Below are 18675 nucleotides of genomic sequence, written 5' to 3'. Positions count from 1 at the left end.
TCTTTTTTGATATTCAATATTTAATACGAAAATTAAAAAGTAATAAACAGTGTTTCAAAAGAAAGAAGGTTTTAGAATAAAACTTTAAGTACTTTAACTTAAAGCAACATTAACGTGTAAAAAAAGGAAGACAAAAAAAGACTTTTTTTTGCATGTTTTATGACATTTTTACTTAAAAAGTCTTTTCTTTAAAAAGTTTAAAGAAAAAGTAAACTCCACTTCTAAGACGAGTTCTAAATTAATCTGAGATACGAAATACATGTATTTTAAGCGTCGTGAAGAAATTTTTTATTTTCAATACCTTTACTGAAAATAAAAGTAAATAAATTGGAAAGCTATTTTAAATCTCTTATGTTTAAATTCTGTGCCAAAATGACGATTGCATTCGAAATATATTTTACGTCTTACGTTATTTTATTCTAAAGTAATGAGAAACATTGTATGCAGGATATCTTTTTTCTTATCAAACAATGATGGCAGATGAGAAAATATACTCTCCCACCATTTAACTTGATTGAAAATGAAAGATTCAAATTTTCCACTTCTTTGTTGCGAAAATAATACTTTGCGAGTTAGAAAGTGTGAGAAAGTTTTGTAATATATGAACTAAAGCATGATAAAATAGAACAATTTGGTTGAAACTAAGAATTTCAGAAGGATGGTATTAGAAATGTATTAAAGAATGTGTTTTAGAATTTTTAAACTAAAATGTATATTTGAAGGAAGTCATTTTAAAAGTTTAAATTGTTAAAGTTTAGTTACATTTTAAATTTTAAACTTTTTAATTAATAGTTAAAGTTTAGATAGACCTAGTTTTCAAAATTTCTGTAAGGAATATGTTGAAATTTACTATTACATGATCAATAACACATCTTATTATGCATCATTCAACAATAAGTTTAACATGGGAGATTGAAAAATGATTCTAAAAATGTGACGTAAAAATTATCGTTTGATCTAAAAATTTTGTTCTTTTTTTCACTTTAAAATATTATATATTTTTTAAAAAAAGTATTGTATTGTTATACTCTGTAATTCTTACAATATTTGCAAGGAAATTTTCACATACTTCTGTAAGAAATAAAAGCAAATGCTTTATGTAACAGCTTTTATCACCGTAAAAAGAATTCAAGAACATTCTTAGAAAATAATCGGTAGCTAATATGCCTAATTTATTCCAATAACATTTCTGGTAAGAAACAGGAAATTCTTTTCAGAATTCAGAAACCTTTCCTCTACAAACAAGCTTTTCTGGAATGAAATAGGAACAATTCTGAACAAGTCTGAAAACTTCCCAAAATAAATAACTAACGGTTTTGGAATAAGTGAGTAACTTAGAGTTGCGGTTGAATTGTGTTTCAAGTCATATTTAACCGCGGAATTCGACTATGTTAGTTGATCTAGTTGTGCCATCTCGCAAGAGAGATGTACTAAAGTTTGTTATCAAGTGAAGAGGAAGCTATATCATAGGGGAAACTTTTCATCGCAAATTCTTTTTCACCTCCGTAAGTAATTTAGAATTTTAAGTATAGAAAATGTGAGTTTAGGCAAATCTATACTATAAGCCAGGAAATTTCTAATACAGAAAAAAAAATTTCAAATATCAAAATGAAAATAAATTATGAGAGGATAACTTAGGGTAACGCTATTGGGAAGTTCTAGTTCAATAATTTGTTTAAATTTTGATATTTTCCATTTTTTTACAGCAATTAAAACTTTATGGCTTACTTTAGTTTTGCTTAAACTAATTTTTTCTATACTTTAAATTAGTAATAGTGAAACTGAATGTGTGATGAAAAATTTCTCCCGTGGTCGAGCGTCTTCCGAATCAAATGATGATGCAGAGCTATGGTGCCTATGACATCTATGTCTGTTAGCTACGCGATCCTGTAATCCAGCTTCATCAATTCTGGAGGATATATGAAGCAGAAACTTCTCATAGAGTATATAAGGAATGTGTGGTGTCTGCGTTTTGAGTTGAGTCCTTAATCAGATCAGCTGATACAATCAAGATCAGCTGATACTCATGTATCAACTGACACTCATGTATATTAGTATACATGAGTATATACTCATGTATACTAATATATATGTGGCTTTATACAGTTTCATCACAGAACACACATTTCATTACATTTTATGCATAAGTAATTAACCATTACTTATGCATAAAATGTAATATAAAATTTAAGGAATTAAATTGTAAATCATAAATATAAAGAGGTTTTGAAATAAACTTGTTTTTCTTAGTAATCTAGGACGCATGGGTCAGTTTGGACCACCTGGAAAGCGCAAACCGTTAATTTATGATATTTTTATGCCTGATGCAAATTTCGCACGTTTAAAACCTTTTAAAAATTCGAAATAACAAAACAAAAATCACTCAGGTCGTACTAAGGTTAAAATTAGAAAAAAAATAAATAAATTACAAATCAGAAATCATCGAATTATGTTTTAGAAATAATTCTAAAATACATGGCAAAGTCTTATTAAATGTTGTAAAACTAAATAAAAAAAGGAAAAAATATATAGTGTGGATGGAGTTTTCAGTAGAAATGTAAACAATAACAATCTCGAACTGTATGCCTGCTCTAGTTCAGGTTAGAACGTTTGCAGCTGCTTACTACATGTTATTCTGCGAGGCGATATTTTCAAACGGATAATTTTGTTTTCAATAAAAGAAATAAATTAGATAATTTCTGAGCTCAAATCTGCCGTATTTCATAAGATATTATTGTTATTAAGTAATTCTGGTGAGTTTGAAGTGAAAATTTGTTATTTAGAGATATATTGTTAAAAAAGGTGACATGGTTGCTAGATTTTGAATAACTCGCTTTTTTGTCAGTCTTGATTTGGCCTTTTTTCGTTTGTTTATTACTGTTGGTTCGCGTTGCAAGCTGTGCACCAAATTACGTTAGTGCTAGCATATTGTTCGAGGAACAAGGTTAAGTTTAGTAATAAGTATTCAAATACTACGTTTGCCGGAATCTTAAAACACAATGATCACGTTGGGAGCCAAATGGCTTTAAAATACACCGGAAACAGTAACCCGGAAGTATAAGCGGCATACAGCTTGCAGCGCTCCCTAGTGTCGAAAACACCATCCATTAGAAAATAAGAAAAAGTTAAATAAGACTAACTTCTTGAAGTATAATGCAGTTTTATTTTTGTTTTCTTCATAAATAAATTTTTGGAAAAATATAAATGTACGGTAAAGGGAGGGTGTTCTGAAATGACAATCCTTAACATATATTTTTAGAATGCTGGCAAAAATATGAAGAAAAAAAACGAATATCGGGGGTTACAAATAAATAAGTAAGAGACGAATGCATTTAAGTTGAATAAATTTTTCTTAAATTTAAAAACTTAGCACTTCAAATGTACAGTACGCAAAATAAAAAATACATCGTGCATAACTTTTGATCTAATAATAAGATTTTCACGTACCCATTTTCTCAATCTTAATGATCTGAAATATGCAAATTAATTGGAGCATATGATATTTTAGGCTATAAAATCAGAGATAAGACGTATTTTCTCTGAATAAACACCTTTTTTTCTCGATAGATTCGATCTTTTGAGTCTCAAAATATGAGGGCTGCCGTAATGTGGTTCCAATAGTTTGGTCAGAAGAAGTTTCGACCCCTTAATATTAATGTTACTTTTCATTTATTTCGCACTATTTCGACAACGATTCGAAAATGTTTTGCACCCAATTATAAAGTTCATTTACTCAAAGAAATTCCATGCAAAGAGTACTTTTAAATGTTTTATTTAATAATAGTAAAAAAAATTGATCTGTAAGTTACGGAAAATTTTAATATCATCTTAAGGAAGCTAACTTTATATGTTTAAGTACATAATTTCAACGAAATAGGTTGAAGAGCTTTTGAGTTATTAAATTTTAAAAAAAGTTGTATATTTAAACTTGAATTGCGCAGTTACTATAACAATTGCAAAAATTTTACCAGGATACTAATAGTATGTATTTAGGGTTGTCATTAAGGAATACCCTGTTCCGTGATGAACTTTTTTTTCATTTCAAAAAAATGCATTTATAAGGAGAAAATACAAAGAATTTGGTTGCCATACATATCAAGAATTTGTCCTTATTCACAATTTTTTATCTTTCAAATATTATTTTGTTTTATTTTGCATTGTTAAATAAAATTTCATCTCTTATTTCGTTAAGTGATTTACATATTTTTTTTCATTTATTTATGCTTTACTTCACACAGAATGATCAGAGTCTTACGTATTAACGCTGGCGCTTCTTTGTTTTATTTGAATTTTTTTTTTTTTTGAGTTATAGGTAGGGCACTTAATTAAATCTTAATTTTTTTTTTTACAAACATTCTAAAAATATGCCTTTAAGGATAATCATTAAGAAATATCTAGTACACATATTCCATATGTATCATATTCCTTATAATACTAAAAATAAGGTCAATATAAATTTTACAAGAAAGTAAATTTAAAAAAAAAAATAAAATAAATTTTTTTCGGAATGATTAAATACTGACCCATGTACAGCTAGAGCATTCGTTGAATGTCCTAAATGTGACTTCACAATAGCCCATGGTATTACTACAACTGCTGGAAGGCCTGAAAAAAATAAGCACAATTTATTGTACTAACATGGAGTGACAACGATTTAAAATACTTTTGGTTGAAAAAAAACCCTCATTTTAATAACTCAAGCACAAAAACTGCCGTCTAAGCTTAATAATGAAATAAATTATTTTAATCATTTTCTGTTCTTACTCATTTCGATTTGGATTGGTCACAGTTAGAAAGCACCTAAAACACTTATTTGTAATCCTCGATATTCGTATTTTCCCCCTCATATTTTTGCAAGTATTCTAATAATATATATTAAGCGTTGTCATTTCACAACACTTTGCAATACAAAAATAAATGTCTAAACAACGCTTGCCTTTAAATACAGCTTTTGCATTATGTTTTTACAAAAGCTAGTACCTTAATGCTATTTCTCAAAGTTTTCTTTGTGCGTCATTTGTTTGCGTCTCCGAAAGCTTTTGTTTTTCTTTATTTACATTTATTCATTTTTGATTTATTTTCATTATTCTTCATTTTCATTTTTCTTTATTTTCATTAGTCTTTATTTTCATTATTTTTTATCTTCATTATACTTTTCAAAATATAAACGTTGGCGATATACAATGGTATGAATAAGGAGATAATAGAGGTGTGGGGAAAGATAATTAAACAATGCCAACCTTCATCTATCAAAAGGTACCTCAAGATTTAATCAAGTTAGCATGTCTTATATACTAGTGAATTGATATTTAATAATCGTAGTGGTAGTTACGCCACAATACTCCCCAACCAGAATTTTATCAGGGGTAGAATTCGATGAACGAATACCACTAGTTGCTGTATTTGTGAGAGACCGGGAGAGGTGGATTAAGGTCACCGGGTTTTGAGCTTTAGCCATGAGAGCTATATTAAGTTGTTTATGGTTGTGTGTGTGGTCACTCCTGTGTTGCTATTAGCATTCGAGAGTGCAGGATCCCGTTGTGTATTAATAAGACTGAGTAGCAATGCCGCTAGGAGGACAATGACACAATCACAAATAGCAAGTCAACTGTTCAATGTCGACCATACATCGAAGTAGTCGTGATCATATCACGTTCGCAGGTCACCAATGTGGGGACAAACCATCAGACAATGCCAACCTTCATCTATCAAAAGGTACCTCAAGATTTAATCAAGTTAACATGTTTTATATACTACTGAATTGATATTTAATAATCATAGTGGTAGATACGCCACAGAGGTAATATTTTTGCTGAAATTGTCGCAGTTTCCGCAAGAAGCACAATTGATTAATCATGCAATAGAACTTGCTAATAGGTTGTAATTGAAAAAAAAAATATGTTCTACTAAAAAGCAAAACTAATGAAGAAATGGTACTAATTCGAATAATAGAAATAAAAATAATCGTCATACATTATTAAACTACTTCTAAAGCATTTTAGAAGAAAACATTGGTCGAATGTGTAAAAAATAAGTACTTAACTCTTTATATTTTCATTTTTATCGAAAATGTGAATATAAATCTTAAACGAAGCTTATACTATTTGCAATGTATGTATACTACATGTACTCCTATCTTCTATAATCATTTTGGTCAATTGCTGCTTGCAATAATTTTAAAAGAGTGCAATATTATGAAAATATTGAAAAACTATTTTTGTTCTCTCTTTAGCAAGAACAAATAGTGAAAATAAATAAAGTCACCTGACACTTAGCATTAGTTTCTGCTGATTAACACCAAGTTTGTAAAAATTAGCGCTAATATAAATAATAGTTAGTACAGAGGGAATCGCCGACTTAGAGAGAAATAGGCAGAATAAGGTGAGTTGGCGATAAACAGCAAACTTTTATCTTTACTTCCACTATCACTTCTCTCTGAAAAAAGTTTAGTATATAGAAAGTTTAGTATTAGTTTTTATAAAAAAAATTAAAATTTTCACTCTTATAATCTTCTTTTAAAATTATCACCCTCTGCAATCGATTCAATCAAAGATAGGTATGCATAAAGTATACATATATTGCAAATGACGATAGCAAGCATAGTAAATGTAGGAGTACATATTGTATGCATGTATATTGCGGTTAGAATAAGTATCATTTCAAATTTATATTCACATTTTCAAAGAAATTGAGAAAATATAAAGAGTTAAGCAGTTACTTTTCAAATTCGACCTGTCTTCTCTCCTCAAATGCTTCAGATGTTGTTCTATATGCTACTTTGTATTCCGCAACGAAACTTTTATTTTAATAGCATTGACTTTATTTTCAAGTACATCCTTATAACGCTTTGGATCTTTATGAGGAAACAAAGCTAAAACTTCTCTGAGAAGAGATATTTCTTCTGTAATACACCAACTTAGGCATTTTTTTGTTCTCCATTTTTAAAATACTTTCGTTAAAATTAACGTTCCTACGTTATTTGTAAGATATAATACGTTATTTCTGTGCATGCTCAGTATCTCTAAAACGTGGGAAATAAGGTTTGCGTTTCTGTTAACGTAACGTAAATGCAACGCAAAAGCTCTATTACAGCAAAAACCAACTTTAACGAACTCTTCTAGTGTTTGTAAAAATGATTATAAGTAGCTTTACGCGTTTAAAGAGATAAAAGGATTACTGCAAATCACCAAAATAAAAGCTTGGAACAGAGACTTAAAAATAAATAATTCAAGCTAAACTTAAACTGACTTACAGGAAAAAACGAGAAGAGGAAACTGATATTTAAAGTTTCGAAGGAACTGTGAGTACTTTTAAATTACCAATTTTGAGTAGTGTTAAGCATTGCATTTTGTTATTTCGGAATATTTTCTTCATTTAGTAGAAATTTAAAAGTTTTACGTCATAAAACTTAATCGTCTAGACAAGTATTTATTTTTTGGAAGTTTCACTGTGACTGGCATTTTAATATTCGCGTTCGAGGAAATTTCTTAGACTCACTTAAACGATGGAAAAATAATTTTTTTTAAAAAATAAAAGCATGATGGCTTTGGAGGAATGTCTCATTTTACAAATTATTTCATAAATTTATTTGTTTTTTTTTTGCTTTAAAATGCATGCTTGACTCTTTTTTTATTGTTGAATGCTTCTGCAAAATAAGGTTAAGTTTACATTTTAATAAATTTCTAGCTCAGTAATAGCAGCATAAGTATTTTAGAAGATATTTTTTGAAAAACATAAGGTGCTCCTGAAATATTATAACACCAATTAAAATTCGGTATCCCTAAAAATTAGCGTACTCTACGGTAGTGACACGTCTGATAAATAAACAATTTGTTCTAAAATTTTATTTAATCAAACTAAAATATACGGTATTTAAACCATTCTTTTGGAAATTTTTCTGTTTATATGGTTACAGAGTACCCAAGGTTCTAATTTCCAAAATTGAAGTTTTTATTACCACACATGTAGTAAAACTACAAAACTGGAGATCGAAATATGCCAAATATTTACCGAATAAATTAATTTTATGGCATTCTCTATGGTATCAAGATATAAACTACCAAATTTAACTACATTTACATAATTTTATCACGTATTCTAAAACCATATTTTATCGTTAATTTTACTTAAATCATTACCAATCTTCGATAAGAACTACCGCTCTTTTTGTTGTTCCCATAGAACCAGAACACACGATAAATTTTAAATGTTACCATATTCCATTAGTTTTGACTACGCTTTTTTCGTAGTGTACCTTATAGACATGCTTCACAATTAAAAACAAATCCTTTCTGCGTTACATTAAACATGGTATATTTTGAACCATACTATACCATGTAGTTTGATTAAACATTAATACGGTGTTAAATTAAATCATGTTTTCGTTCAAGTTGAAATACAGTATCGTGTAATCACGTTTAAGAAGTATAATAAAATGGTTCAATTTAGCATTATAATAAGACTGTAGCTAACTCTAACGATCACATAGTTCAACACACTACTAAATTTCCATCAGTGTAGCCTATTTATAAGATATGTCAACACTCAGTGAGGAATCAATTCTATGTTAAATTGGTAACTTGAATCATACGAAACAAATTTGTTTAAAACTTAATATAGTGTTAAATTGGACAATGTTCCCGTTCAAGTTTTACTGCAGTATCGTGCAATCATGTTCAAGAAGTACGATAACGTGTCTTAATTTTGTACTATAATAAGGCTGTAGCAAGTTTGAACGATATTAGATTTCAACACGCTCCTAAATATCTAACAGTATCTAACATATCATCACAGTATCTTACCTATCATCAGTATCTAACATGGTTAGACATATCTGGTAGACATATCCACCAGATATGTCTAACACACTGAGAAAATTAAATTTTATGTTAAATTGGTGCCTTGATCCATAATGCGAAGCAAATTTGTTTAAAACTTAATATAGTGTTAAATTGGACAATGTTCCCGTTCAAATTTTACTGCAGTATCATGCAATCATGTTCAAGAAGTACGATAACGTGTCTTAATTTTGTACTATAATAAGGCTGTAGCAAGTTTGAATGATATTAGAGTTCAACACGCTCCTAAATATCTAACAGTATCTAACATATCATCACAGTATCTTACCTATCATCAGTATCTAACATGGTTAGACATATCTGGTAGACATATCCACCAGATATGTCTAACACACTGAGAAAATTAAATTTTATGTTAAATTGGTGCCTTGATCCATAATGCGAAGCAAATTTGTTTAAAACTTAATATAGTGTTAAATTGGACAATGTTCCCGTTCAAGTTTTACTGCAGTATCGTGCAATCATGTTCAAGAAGTACGATAACGTGTCTTAATTTTGTACTATAATAAGGCTGTAGCAAGTTTGAATGATATTAGAGTTCAACACGCTCCTAAATATCTAACAGTATCTAACATATCATCACAGTATCTTACCTATCATCAGTATCTAACATGGTTAGACATATCTGGTAGACATATCCACCAGATATGTCTAACACACTGAGAAAATTAAATTTTATGTTAAATTGGTGCCTTGATCCATAATGCGAAGCAAATTTGTTTAAAACTTAATATAGTGTTAAATTGGACAATGTTCCCGTTCAAGTTTTACTGCAGTATCGTGCAATCATGTTCAAGAAGTACGATAACGTGTCTTAATTTTGTACTATAATAAGGCTGTAGCAAGTTTGAATGATATTAGAGTTCAACACGCTCCTAAATATCTAACAGTATCTAACATATCATCACAGTATCTTACCTATCATCAGTATCTAACATGGTTAGACATATCTGGTAGACATATCCACCAGATATGTCTAACACACTGAGAAAATTAAATTTTATGTTAAATTGGTGCCTTGATCCATAATGCGAAGCAAATTTGTTTAAAACTTAATATAGTGTTAAATTGGACAATGTTCCCGTTCAAGTTTTACTGCAGTATCGTGCAATCATGTTCAAGAAGTACGATAACGTGTCTTAATTTTGTACTATAATAAGGCTGTAGCAAGTTTGAATGATATTAGAGTTCAACACGCTCCTAAATATCTAACAGTATCTAACATATCATCACAGTATCTTACCTATCATCAGTATCTAACATGGTTAGACATATCTGGTAGACATATCCACCAGATATGTCTAACACACTGAGAAAATTAAATTTTATGTTAAATTGGTGCCTTGATCCATAATGCGAAGCAAATTTGTTTAAAACTTAATATAGTGTTAAATTGGNTCAATTAATTAATTAATTCCTAATTGAGTTTAAATTAAATATTGTCATGTTTTTAGTGCATGAATCTGAATTGAACAACCTGATAATGCTCACTCTGGTTATTGTTATCTGGTTGCTCACTACGTGCTCTTGCGCGCCGAATCCAATCAATTAAAAATGAAAACTGTTGCCAGCGCGAGAAAAGAAATATCATCGGTTTTATTGATACATACGTACGTATTAGCGTTTTATATAATATAGATAAAGTATTCAAGTAGTATATAGTAAGTATAGTAGTATAGAGTATTCAAGTAGTATATAGTAGTATAGAGTAAGTGCAACTGTTAAAAACTGTTTTATTTTCACTAATTTAGATTGAATTACACATTTTTCTTTAAAATAAATTAATGTCCAGTTCGCAAAATTAAAAACGGACCACTCTCAATAACTTTTGATCTAACGGTTCGATCTTCACGTTCCAGGACTCAATCTTAATGGTTGGAGGGGCTGATCTCAAATTTACTAATTATTTGGTGCAGACAATATTTAAATTACGAAATCAGACACAAAACGTACTTTTTCTGAATAAACACACTTTTTTTCGACGAATTCGGATTTCTGACCCCCAAAATATAGGGGGTAACCGCAATCTGAAAAATACGGCTCATATAGTTTAGTCAGGTGAGCTGTCTTAAGTTTGGACCTCTGAATGTTAACTTTACTTTTAGTGTATTTTAGTTTTCAAACGAAAATTTTTTGCACGCAATTATAAAATTCGTTTATCCACAGGTAATTCCATGCAAAAAATAAATTTTAGTGAGCCTTTATTATTTTATTTTATGCTGATCGAAAAAATTTTGAATTGTAAGGTTCACAATTTTTAGGTTACATATTAAACAATGTATTTTTACATGGCAAACTAGAAAATTTGAGCAAATTTGGCGGAATAGTTCCTGAGAAACCAAAATTTGAAAATACGACTTTTGCAAAATATGATTTCTCAGAAACCAATCAAACGATTTCGAAATTTTTTTTTAAATTTAAAAATACATTCTTTAAAATGTTATAAGAAACTATATACCTTACAATTAACAATTTTTTAATTGTAAGGTACATAGTTTCTTAATTGTATTAAATTTTTTTTAATTGACTGGTATAAAATAAAATGATAAATACCGAATACATTTATTTTTTGCATGGAGCCATTTTCGGATAAGCAAATTTCATAATTGCGAGCAAAAATTTTTCAATTCGCTTAAAAGGTTTTCGAGATATGGTGAAGTACGCAAAAAGTATAATTAAAATTATGGGGCCCAAATTTTGGTCCTCTCTCCTCACTAAACTATGGGGACCATGTTTCCCAGATTGAGCCTATTCCCTATATTTTCGGGGTCAGAAATCCGAATCCGACAGAAAAAAGTTATGCTTATTCAGAGAAAGTACGTTTTTGTGTCTGATTTCGTAACTTAAAATATCATCTGTACTAATTAGTTAGCATATTTGAAATCCTTCCCTAGAACCGTTAAGATTGAGTCCTAGAATCCTGAGTCCTTTTACATCAGAACACATTAAGAGGGGCCATAGCCCACTCGGTTAATAATATACTCAGATCTGCGGCCAGAGGCAAACTCGTTGGTTCAAAAACTTTTACAACAGTACACATTAGAAAGGGCCATTGTCCACTCGGTCCATAATGTGCGCATATCTGTAGACGCAAGCAAACTTGTTGGTTCGATGCAAGTGAAAAAAGGAGCATAAAAACTGAAAAAACCAAATCTAAATCAATTTAAAATCTTAATCCATTTTTTAAAATCATTTTTCATGTATATTCAAGTAAAAAATATTCCGTGCTAAATTTTTTTTTCCAATCTCGATCTTTCTCTCATCACTTAAATACCCTAAAACTTCATTCTAGCTTTGCTTGAAAGTTATATTATATTCACCATAAAACGTTATGCTTGTGTCAAATATTTACTCATAAAAAAACTGTAATTTCGCATGAAAAATAACAGTAATAATGTTTTATTACTGTTATGAATTATAATTATATTATGAATAACAGTTTATTATAAATAATATTAGTTGCTATTCATAATTATTGTCATTTATGATGCTGAAAATAATGTAATTAAATGTTTTATGAAATAAATAACAACTTTGGAATTGTGAGTATATAAGACATTAATTTCTTATTATAAGTTTTTTCCGGATATAGTAGATAAAAGTGCTTTATCTCAATTATTAATTGGAAATAGAATAGGGAAGAAATCACCTTAGAACCGAATGATTTCATTCCTTGCTGAACAATTATTTTATGATTAACAATGAATCATATAATTATCAACTGATTTTTCGAATTCGGTTGATGTAAATTTGAAATGTAATTTTACCTTTGTCTTCAACTGGATTTCCTTTTGGCTGAATACTGTCACTCCTGCCCCTTTCTGCACGTCTCTGATTGGATTGTATTTTATGAAAGAGACAGTTTGCAATACGTTGAGTTTATTAAAAATGAAGTAAAAATTGGGAAATTTTGAGAGTTTCATTTTTTGAAGAAAAAAAGAAAAAGTGAGTTGAAATGGAAAGAAAAAAAAAGATAAATCGATCGCAATATCTTTCTTGTTTTCCTTTTTCTTCCTTCGAAGAGTTTTTAGAAATTTGACTATCAGACATTATTTCCCTTGAAAGTTGACAGAACATATTTAGAAATTCGTTTTGGAAGCACTTCCACATTTTCTTTGACTGTCTAAGAAAGTTTTCAACGGTTGACTCAACACTTGTTTAATTCCAAAAGAAGGGGATCGATAAGTCATCCTGGTGTCATTCCAAATTGGCTTCGTCAGTATTTGCTAAAATGACCTCCTTGAGCATGTGCACGCGATAAAAAAAAATTAGCAGCTGTTTCTTGCATTTCAAAAAGTTCTGGAAAAGAACAACAGAAGTAGGAAAAAAAATTTTTTTTCGAGACAGTGAGCATGTATTTGACTTTAGAAAGTTCGAAAGTCAGATAGAACTTTTCTTCATTTTCTCTATGGAAGGAATGGAATTTTATATTTTATTTACGCTTCATGCTCCCTTTTATTACATTTTGCAGAGCGTGATGACTATGACTTACCATTTTCGATCGTATTTTTTGATATGAGACTATTCAGAATATTTACTTCTCCATTTAGAATTTTCTATTTTAAATTCGAATTTTAGAATATAGTTGAGACGAAATGGCAACTTTCAAACTGATGTGCTTGTTCTAGGAAGAACAAGAGGGGAGAATTTTTTTTTGATTGGTGTTAAGGGAAATCGAATCAGTCTCAAAAGATGCTTGACATATTCTTAGAAAAATGGAGAATTTGACATGCCCTCGGGAAAAAGTTTATTATTTTGTTTACTTTTCTTTATTATAATAATATAGATGCAGAATGGCAATTGGAAAATTTTTGTCAAGTTGATAGAAAAAAATTGCTGCAAAATTCATATTAAAATTATCTTTTAGCATTTTGATGTCGTTTTTGTTAGCTGATGCAATCACATAATAATCAGTTGAGGGTTCTGGTTGACCCTCGTTCCTCCATTTGAAATACATTGCAGTTTCTTTCATTTGAAATACATTTAACGTAGTTATGGCTTGAATTTAATGGAAATAAATCTAAGACCTCTCAAAATAGATTTAGATAAAAGTTAAGCTTTTTTCCCCTTCAAAATTTGCGGTACTTTTGTTTGCTGAATTTAAAAAAAGAAGATCTTCAGCCAATCTTTGGTAGCGAGTGGTGGAACACAAAAATATCAATGGCTGATAGTAGCTATCAAAAATTGAATTAATTAACCAATTGCATTCATAAAATTGGGAAGATTTGTTAACACTGTTTTTACTGGAATAGTATTAGATATTTTAAACCAAAAAGTATTTTCTTGTAAGATAACATAATTCATTTCATTCATACCAATTAATAGAATTTACCACTTCTTCATAGTTTTAAAAAGCTTGCTTAAAGAAAACAGAATTTTTTTTGCAAAAATTTTCGTTTGGAAAATACTAAGCTGTTTATACTCGTAATCTTCAGATTGATTCACAAATTGAGCTCTATTTTGTTTAAAATAATGTTACTATGTATAAGTATATTTGTGGGAGTATTATTATAAGATATATCTCTCATCTTCAGTTGCTTGAGATTATTCATTAATATAAACAAATATGTTTAAATACACAAAAGTATAAAAAGGTTGTTTGTAGGGATTTTTCAGGCATAAAATAAATATTTTTCATCAATATTTAAATTTGGGATCGAGAATTCTAAAGTTCTGGTATCATTTCTTCCACAAATGGGCTGGATGTAAACGTATGTTTAGATACATAAAAGTAAAATTTTTTTTGTTCTATAAGTTCTAAAATAATATTTTTCCTTTATAATATTACTTTCCGGTATTGAAAAGTTTCAACGTACTTGGAACCTTTCCTTCCACAAATCGAATTCTTCTGAAATCATGTTTAGATACAGAAAAGTCGAAAAAGTTTCAAACATAAATTTAGCTTTCAAAGAAATACCTTTTTATTAAATATAACGTTTTTGGATTGAAAAAATTTCTCATTTTAATGTTATTCCAGAAGCGCAACAACAGCATTTAACCTCAACTCTCTAAATTTCGAATAAATCTTAAGCTACCTTTCATTCTATGCCACGTGTATGACCCAAAACAATATCTAACATAGAATAGGACACACTAAAAAGTACATTTTCAACCAATCAAGGGGCTGAGGAATAGATCTTTCTTCTTTCTTATGTTCTTCAAAAGCTATCTACCCATCAGGAAGAAGCTCTTTGATTGGACAGCACGAGAACTATATCCGATCGAAAAGGAGCCTTTATAGCTGGCTTAGTTAGTGAAACTGAAATGACGTTTTAGCTGTAAAGTGGCGTGGCTAACAGCCTAGCAACTGTTTGGCAACCAATATTGCCGTTGCCATTATTAAAGAGAAATGTAGGGTATTTAAGGATGGAATGGGGGGAATTTCTCATTTCATATCAGCGCAGAATGTGACCTTTTGGAAGGTGTCGGAGCTGGGATTTAAGTGGAATTTATGGTTAAGTGGGAAAGTATTTGATGCATTTCTGCTATTGATCAAGTGGAGTATTCATTTATCTTCTTCTAATTTATAGTTTTAGTTGCCTAAAGGGAAATCTGGCTCTCAAAAGTGAATTATTCAGCCGCAAAAATTTGGTTGCAATTCAGTTGATTTTTATTTAACGCGGAGAGAATTCGATAGAAAAAGAATTACTCGAATTTTCAATTTATTTCGGATAAATTTTCTAGTTTATGAAGTTAAGTAATAGTTTGATTACCTGAAAGTTTGGCCTTAAATAAATTACTTCTGAAAGGTATGTAGGTTTCTTTAAAAGAAAAATTCTCCGAAAGCTGTATAAATTGGATGCATTTAAAAACCAGAAAGTGCTGATGGATTCTGAAAAGGATTACCGTATGACTACATTTCATTTAAAGTAAAATTCATTAAGAGTTTCATTTAATAAATCGTGAAATATAAGATACTCTAAAAATTGTCTTGTTGTGCATCAAGTTACAAATTTTAGAAATATTTTGAATTTAAATTATAACATTTTGAATTTTTTTGTTTTCTTATGCAATTTTAAATGATCAAGCATTAAATAAAATAACTAGTTAAAAACTTTTTTTTGCTGATGATTTGCTGATGTACAAGATGATATTTGTAAGTTTCATTACAAAGAATTCATATCCATTTGGGTAACTTCGAATTATTAAGTTACAAATTTCCTAAATTACTATTGCAATTTTTTATTTGAGTTTCTTAGATGGAAACGGGTAAACAGTCTGTTAAATGGTTTTTTAGACGTAATGGAGGCAATAAAATTAATTAATTAGATAATAGTAAGTTTTATTGCAGAGAATTCATACGTAGCTGGGAAACTTCGAATCATTAAGTTGCAAATGTTATAAATTGCTATTTCAATTGTTTATTTGAGTTTTTTAGATGGAAAGTTTTTGGGCGGTGTGGTGGCATATAAAAGTCGAATAACAGAGATGATTTTCATTTAGAAATTGAAATATTAAACTAAAGACAACTGAAATAAAACTATGTTCATAAAACTGAAAAACAATTGGTACGATGATGGAATTAATTAGCCCATAGATATTTGCCAGATAGAGTCGGGAACGGACGTGCTTCCTATGATCATATTATGTGAAGCAGCAAAATTAATTAATTTGCGTCCATTATCATTGGTTGTATCATGTAAGATAAAACCACCAGTTGCAAAATTGAATTCCCTTTTTCTACCTGCTTTAGCATTTAGATCTCCCAAAATAATTTTTACATAATATTTTGGAAAACTGCAGTAAATTTCGTCTAATTTTTCATTGAATATTTCTGTTTCTTTCTCTGTTTTATCTTCAGTTGGTGTATAAGAGCAGGTAATACTGAAATTAAAGAACTTTCCCTTAATTCTGAGCTTACACAACCTCGGAGAGATTGCCTGAAAATCCAAAATCAGGTGTCGTATTCTTTTGCTTAGGATAAAGCCAGTGCATTCAATATGTTTTTTGGGGTAACAACTGTAAAAAGACATTTTTGGTACTAATAATAATAATAAAAAAAAACACTATTCTGTATGAAACAAAAATATACGGTACTTAAACCTTTTATTAAGTAATTTTACCGTTCACATGGTAATGGTTCACTGGAAATTCTGGTTTTAAAAATAGTTCTTACTACCACGTATTTAGTAAAAAAAATACAAAACTGAAAAGTAAATTTAACCGAATAAATAGTTTTTATGTCATTATCGATTTGGTAAAATATTTTATTGCTAATTTTACCAAAATCGATACCACAGCGCTTCGGTAAAAATCACGGAGAGTTTTAGTGTTTCCACAGAGCCAGAAACAAAGTATATTTTACCATATTCTAGTAATTTTGACCATGCTTTTTTTTATCAGTGTTTGAATATTTTTCCATTACTACATCCAGATTTCTTGATTTTTACGTATTTCCCATTTATTTTAGATTGTCTATCTTATAATTACTGATGTATAAAAGTTTACAATCTTTAGCTCAAATTCGTAAATTGCATATTTTTATTTACGTTATTTTGTTCAAATGTAAATAAAGTGCAGTGTTTCTTTTTCGAAGCAAATATTTTTTACACAGCCAGAAAAAGTTTCAAAACAATTTTCTTTAACGAATTATGAAATTTAATTTAATTACTTTTAATATCCAAAAATGCTCGAAATGACTTCTCAACATTTCCTATACAAATTTGATCATTTCTTTATATAAATATATGTGTTATTACGAAATAATACTGACATTTCGCATAGAGCAATTAAATGAATCAGGGAAAAAGTGATTTGTCGCCAAAAGAATGGTTCGGAGCCAGACCAACAAATTTCTCGAAGTTCCATCTTTCTTATGTCCATTTACTTCAGATGAGGGCTATTAACAAAGCCCTTGCGGATAATAAATCATGTTAGGAAGATGGCGTGATGAATTAGTACAAATGGCCAGCCACTATTCGATGAATAACTTCCGAAACAATATGCCAGGATGAAATGGTTTGAAGATAAATTGAAAGGCGACATTTATAATACGAATTTTGATTCAAGTATTGCCCCTGTCAGTTACAGGGAAATGGCGCCAATTGATAATTAAAAGGCGTTCAATTTTGCTTATCAAAACTTCATTTGGCGTTTTATCTTTTGCACTCAGAATGTAGTGCAATAAGAGTTGAAATGGATAAGGCAGAGAAATATTGCAATATTGAGTTTACTGAAAGGGCATTTTATTAACTACTTTAATCCTTTTTTTAAGTTAATAAACAATTTTCATTTTTTTAAACAACTATTTATTCTGAATCAGTTTATTAAGTGTAAAGGATTCTCCAAAATTCCTTCTTGGTCAGATATTTTTTTATTCTTTTTGTTTGAAATTAATATGTCCTCTATGTTTTTCTGATGATGCCCTTTTCATTATAATTTCTTCCAGCAAAATATTTTTTGAAAAATCGTGCTAAGACAAAAGCTCATTTATCAAACAATGGAATAGAGGGAGAAAATAGAATGGAAACAAATAATGGAATGGAAATTATAATTTTTTGAAGTTATACTTCTTATGCGACTTCCAACAAGGTTGCGTTAAACGTTTAACGCTACATTTTTATTGGCCGGGAAATCACGTGGAAGGATCCAGTTTTCCCTCATTCATTTCCATATTGTTTTGGTTCTCACGAGCATAAAAATAATAAAGGTCATAAAAGTATTGTTTTTCTATAAATATTTTTTTAGTTTGATTTGACACACATATAATTTAATAGGATAGTATTTTTTATTTTCAAATTTAGTGGATAACAATTGCAAAAAATGAGTGAAAACAATCCCACGGACAATGCGACGGATTTAAGGTTATGTCAAGGTA

At 29.5% G+C, this 18675-nt stretch overlaps 1 protein-coding gene across 2 annotated transcripts in view; it reads right to left on the bottom strand.

The window, feature by feature from the left end:
• Positions 1-18675, bottom strand: part of LOC107438883 (diuretic hormone receptor) — a 226453-nt gene that overhangs the window by 20037 nt on the left and 187741 nt on the right. For both annotated transcript variants that reach the window (XM_043039187.2, XM_043039188.2), the window contains exon 8: positions 4524-4605. In XM_043039187.2, coding sequence (XP_042895121.1) covers positions 4524-4605 — 82 coding nt within the window. The remainder of the gene's footprint in view (positions 1-4523; positions 4606-18675) is intronic.

This window comes from Parasteatoda tepidariorum, chromosome 5, assembly GCF_043381705.1.
Source record: "Parasteatoda tepidariorum isolate YZ-2023 chromosome 5, CAS_Ptep_4.0, whole genome shotgun sequence".
NCBI classification, from domain to species: Eukaryota; Metazoa; Arthropoda; class Arachnida; order Araneae; family Theridiidae; genus Parasteatoda; species Parasteatoda tepidariorum.
This window is presented reverse-complemented; position numbering and strand designations above follow the sequence as displayed.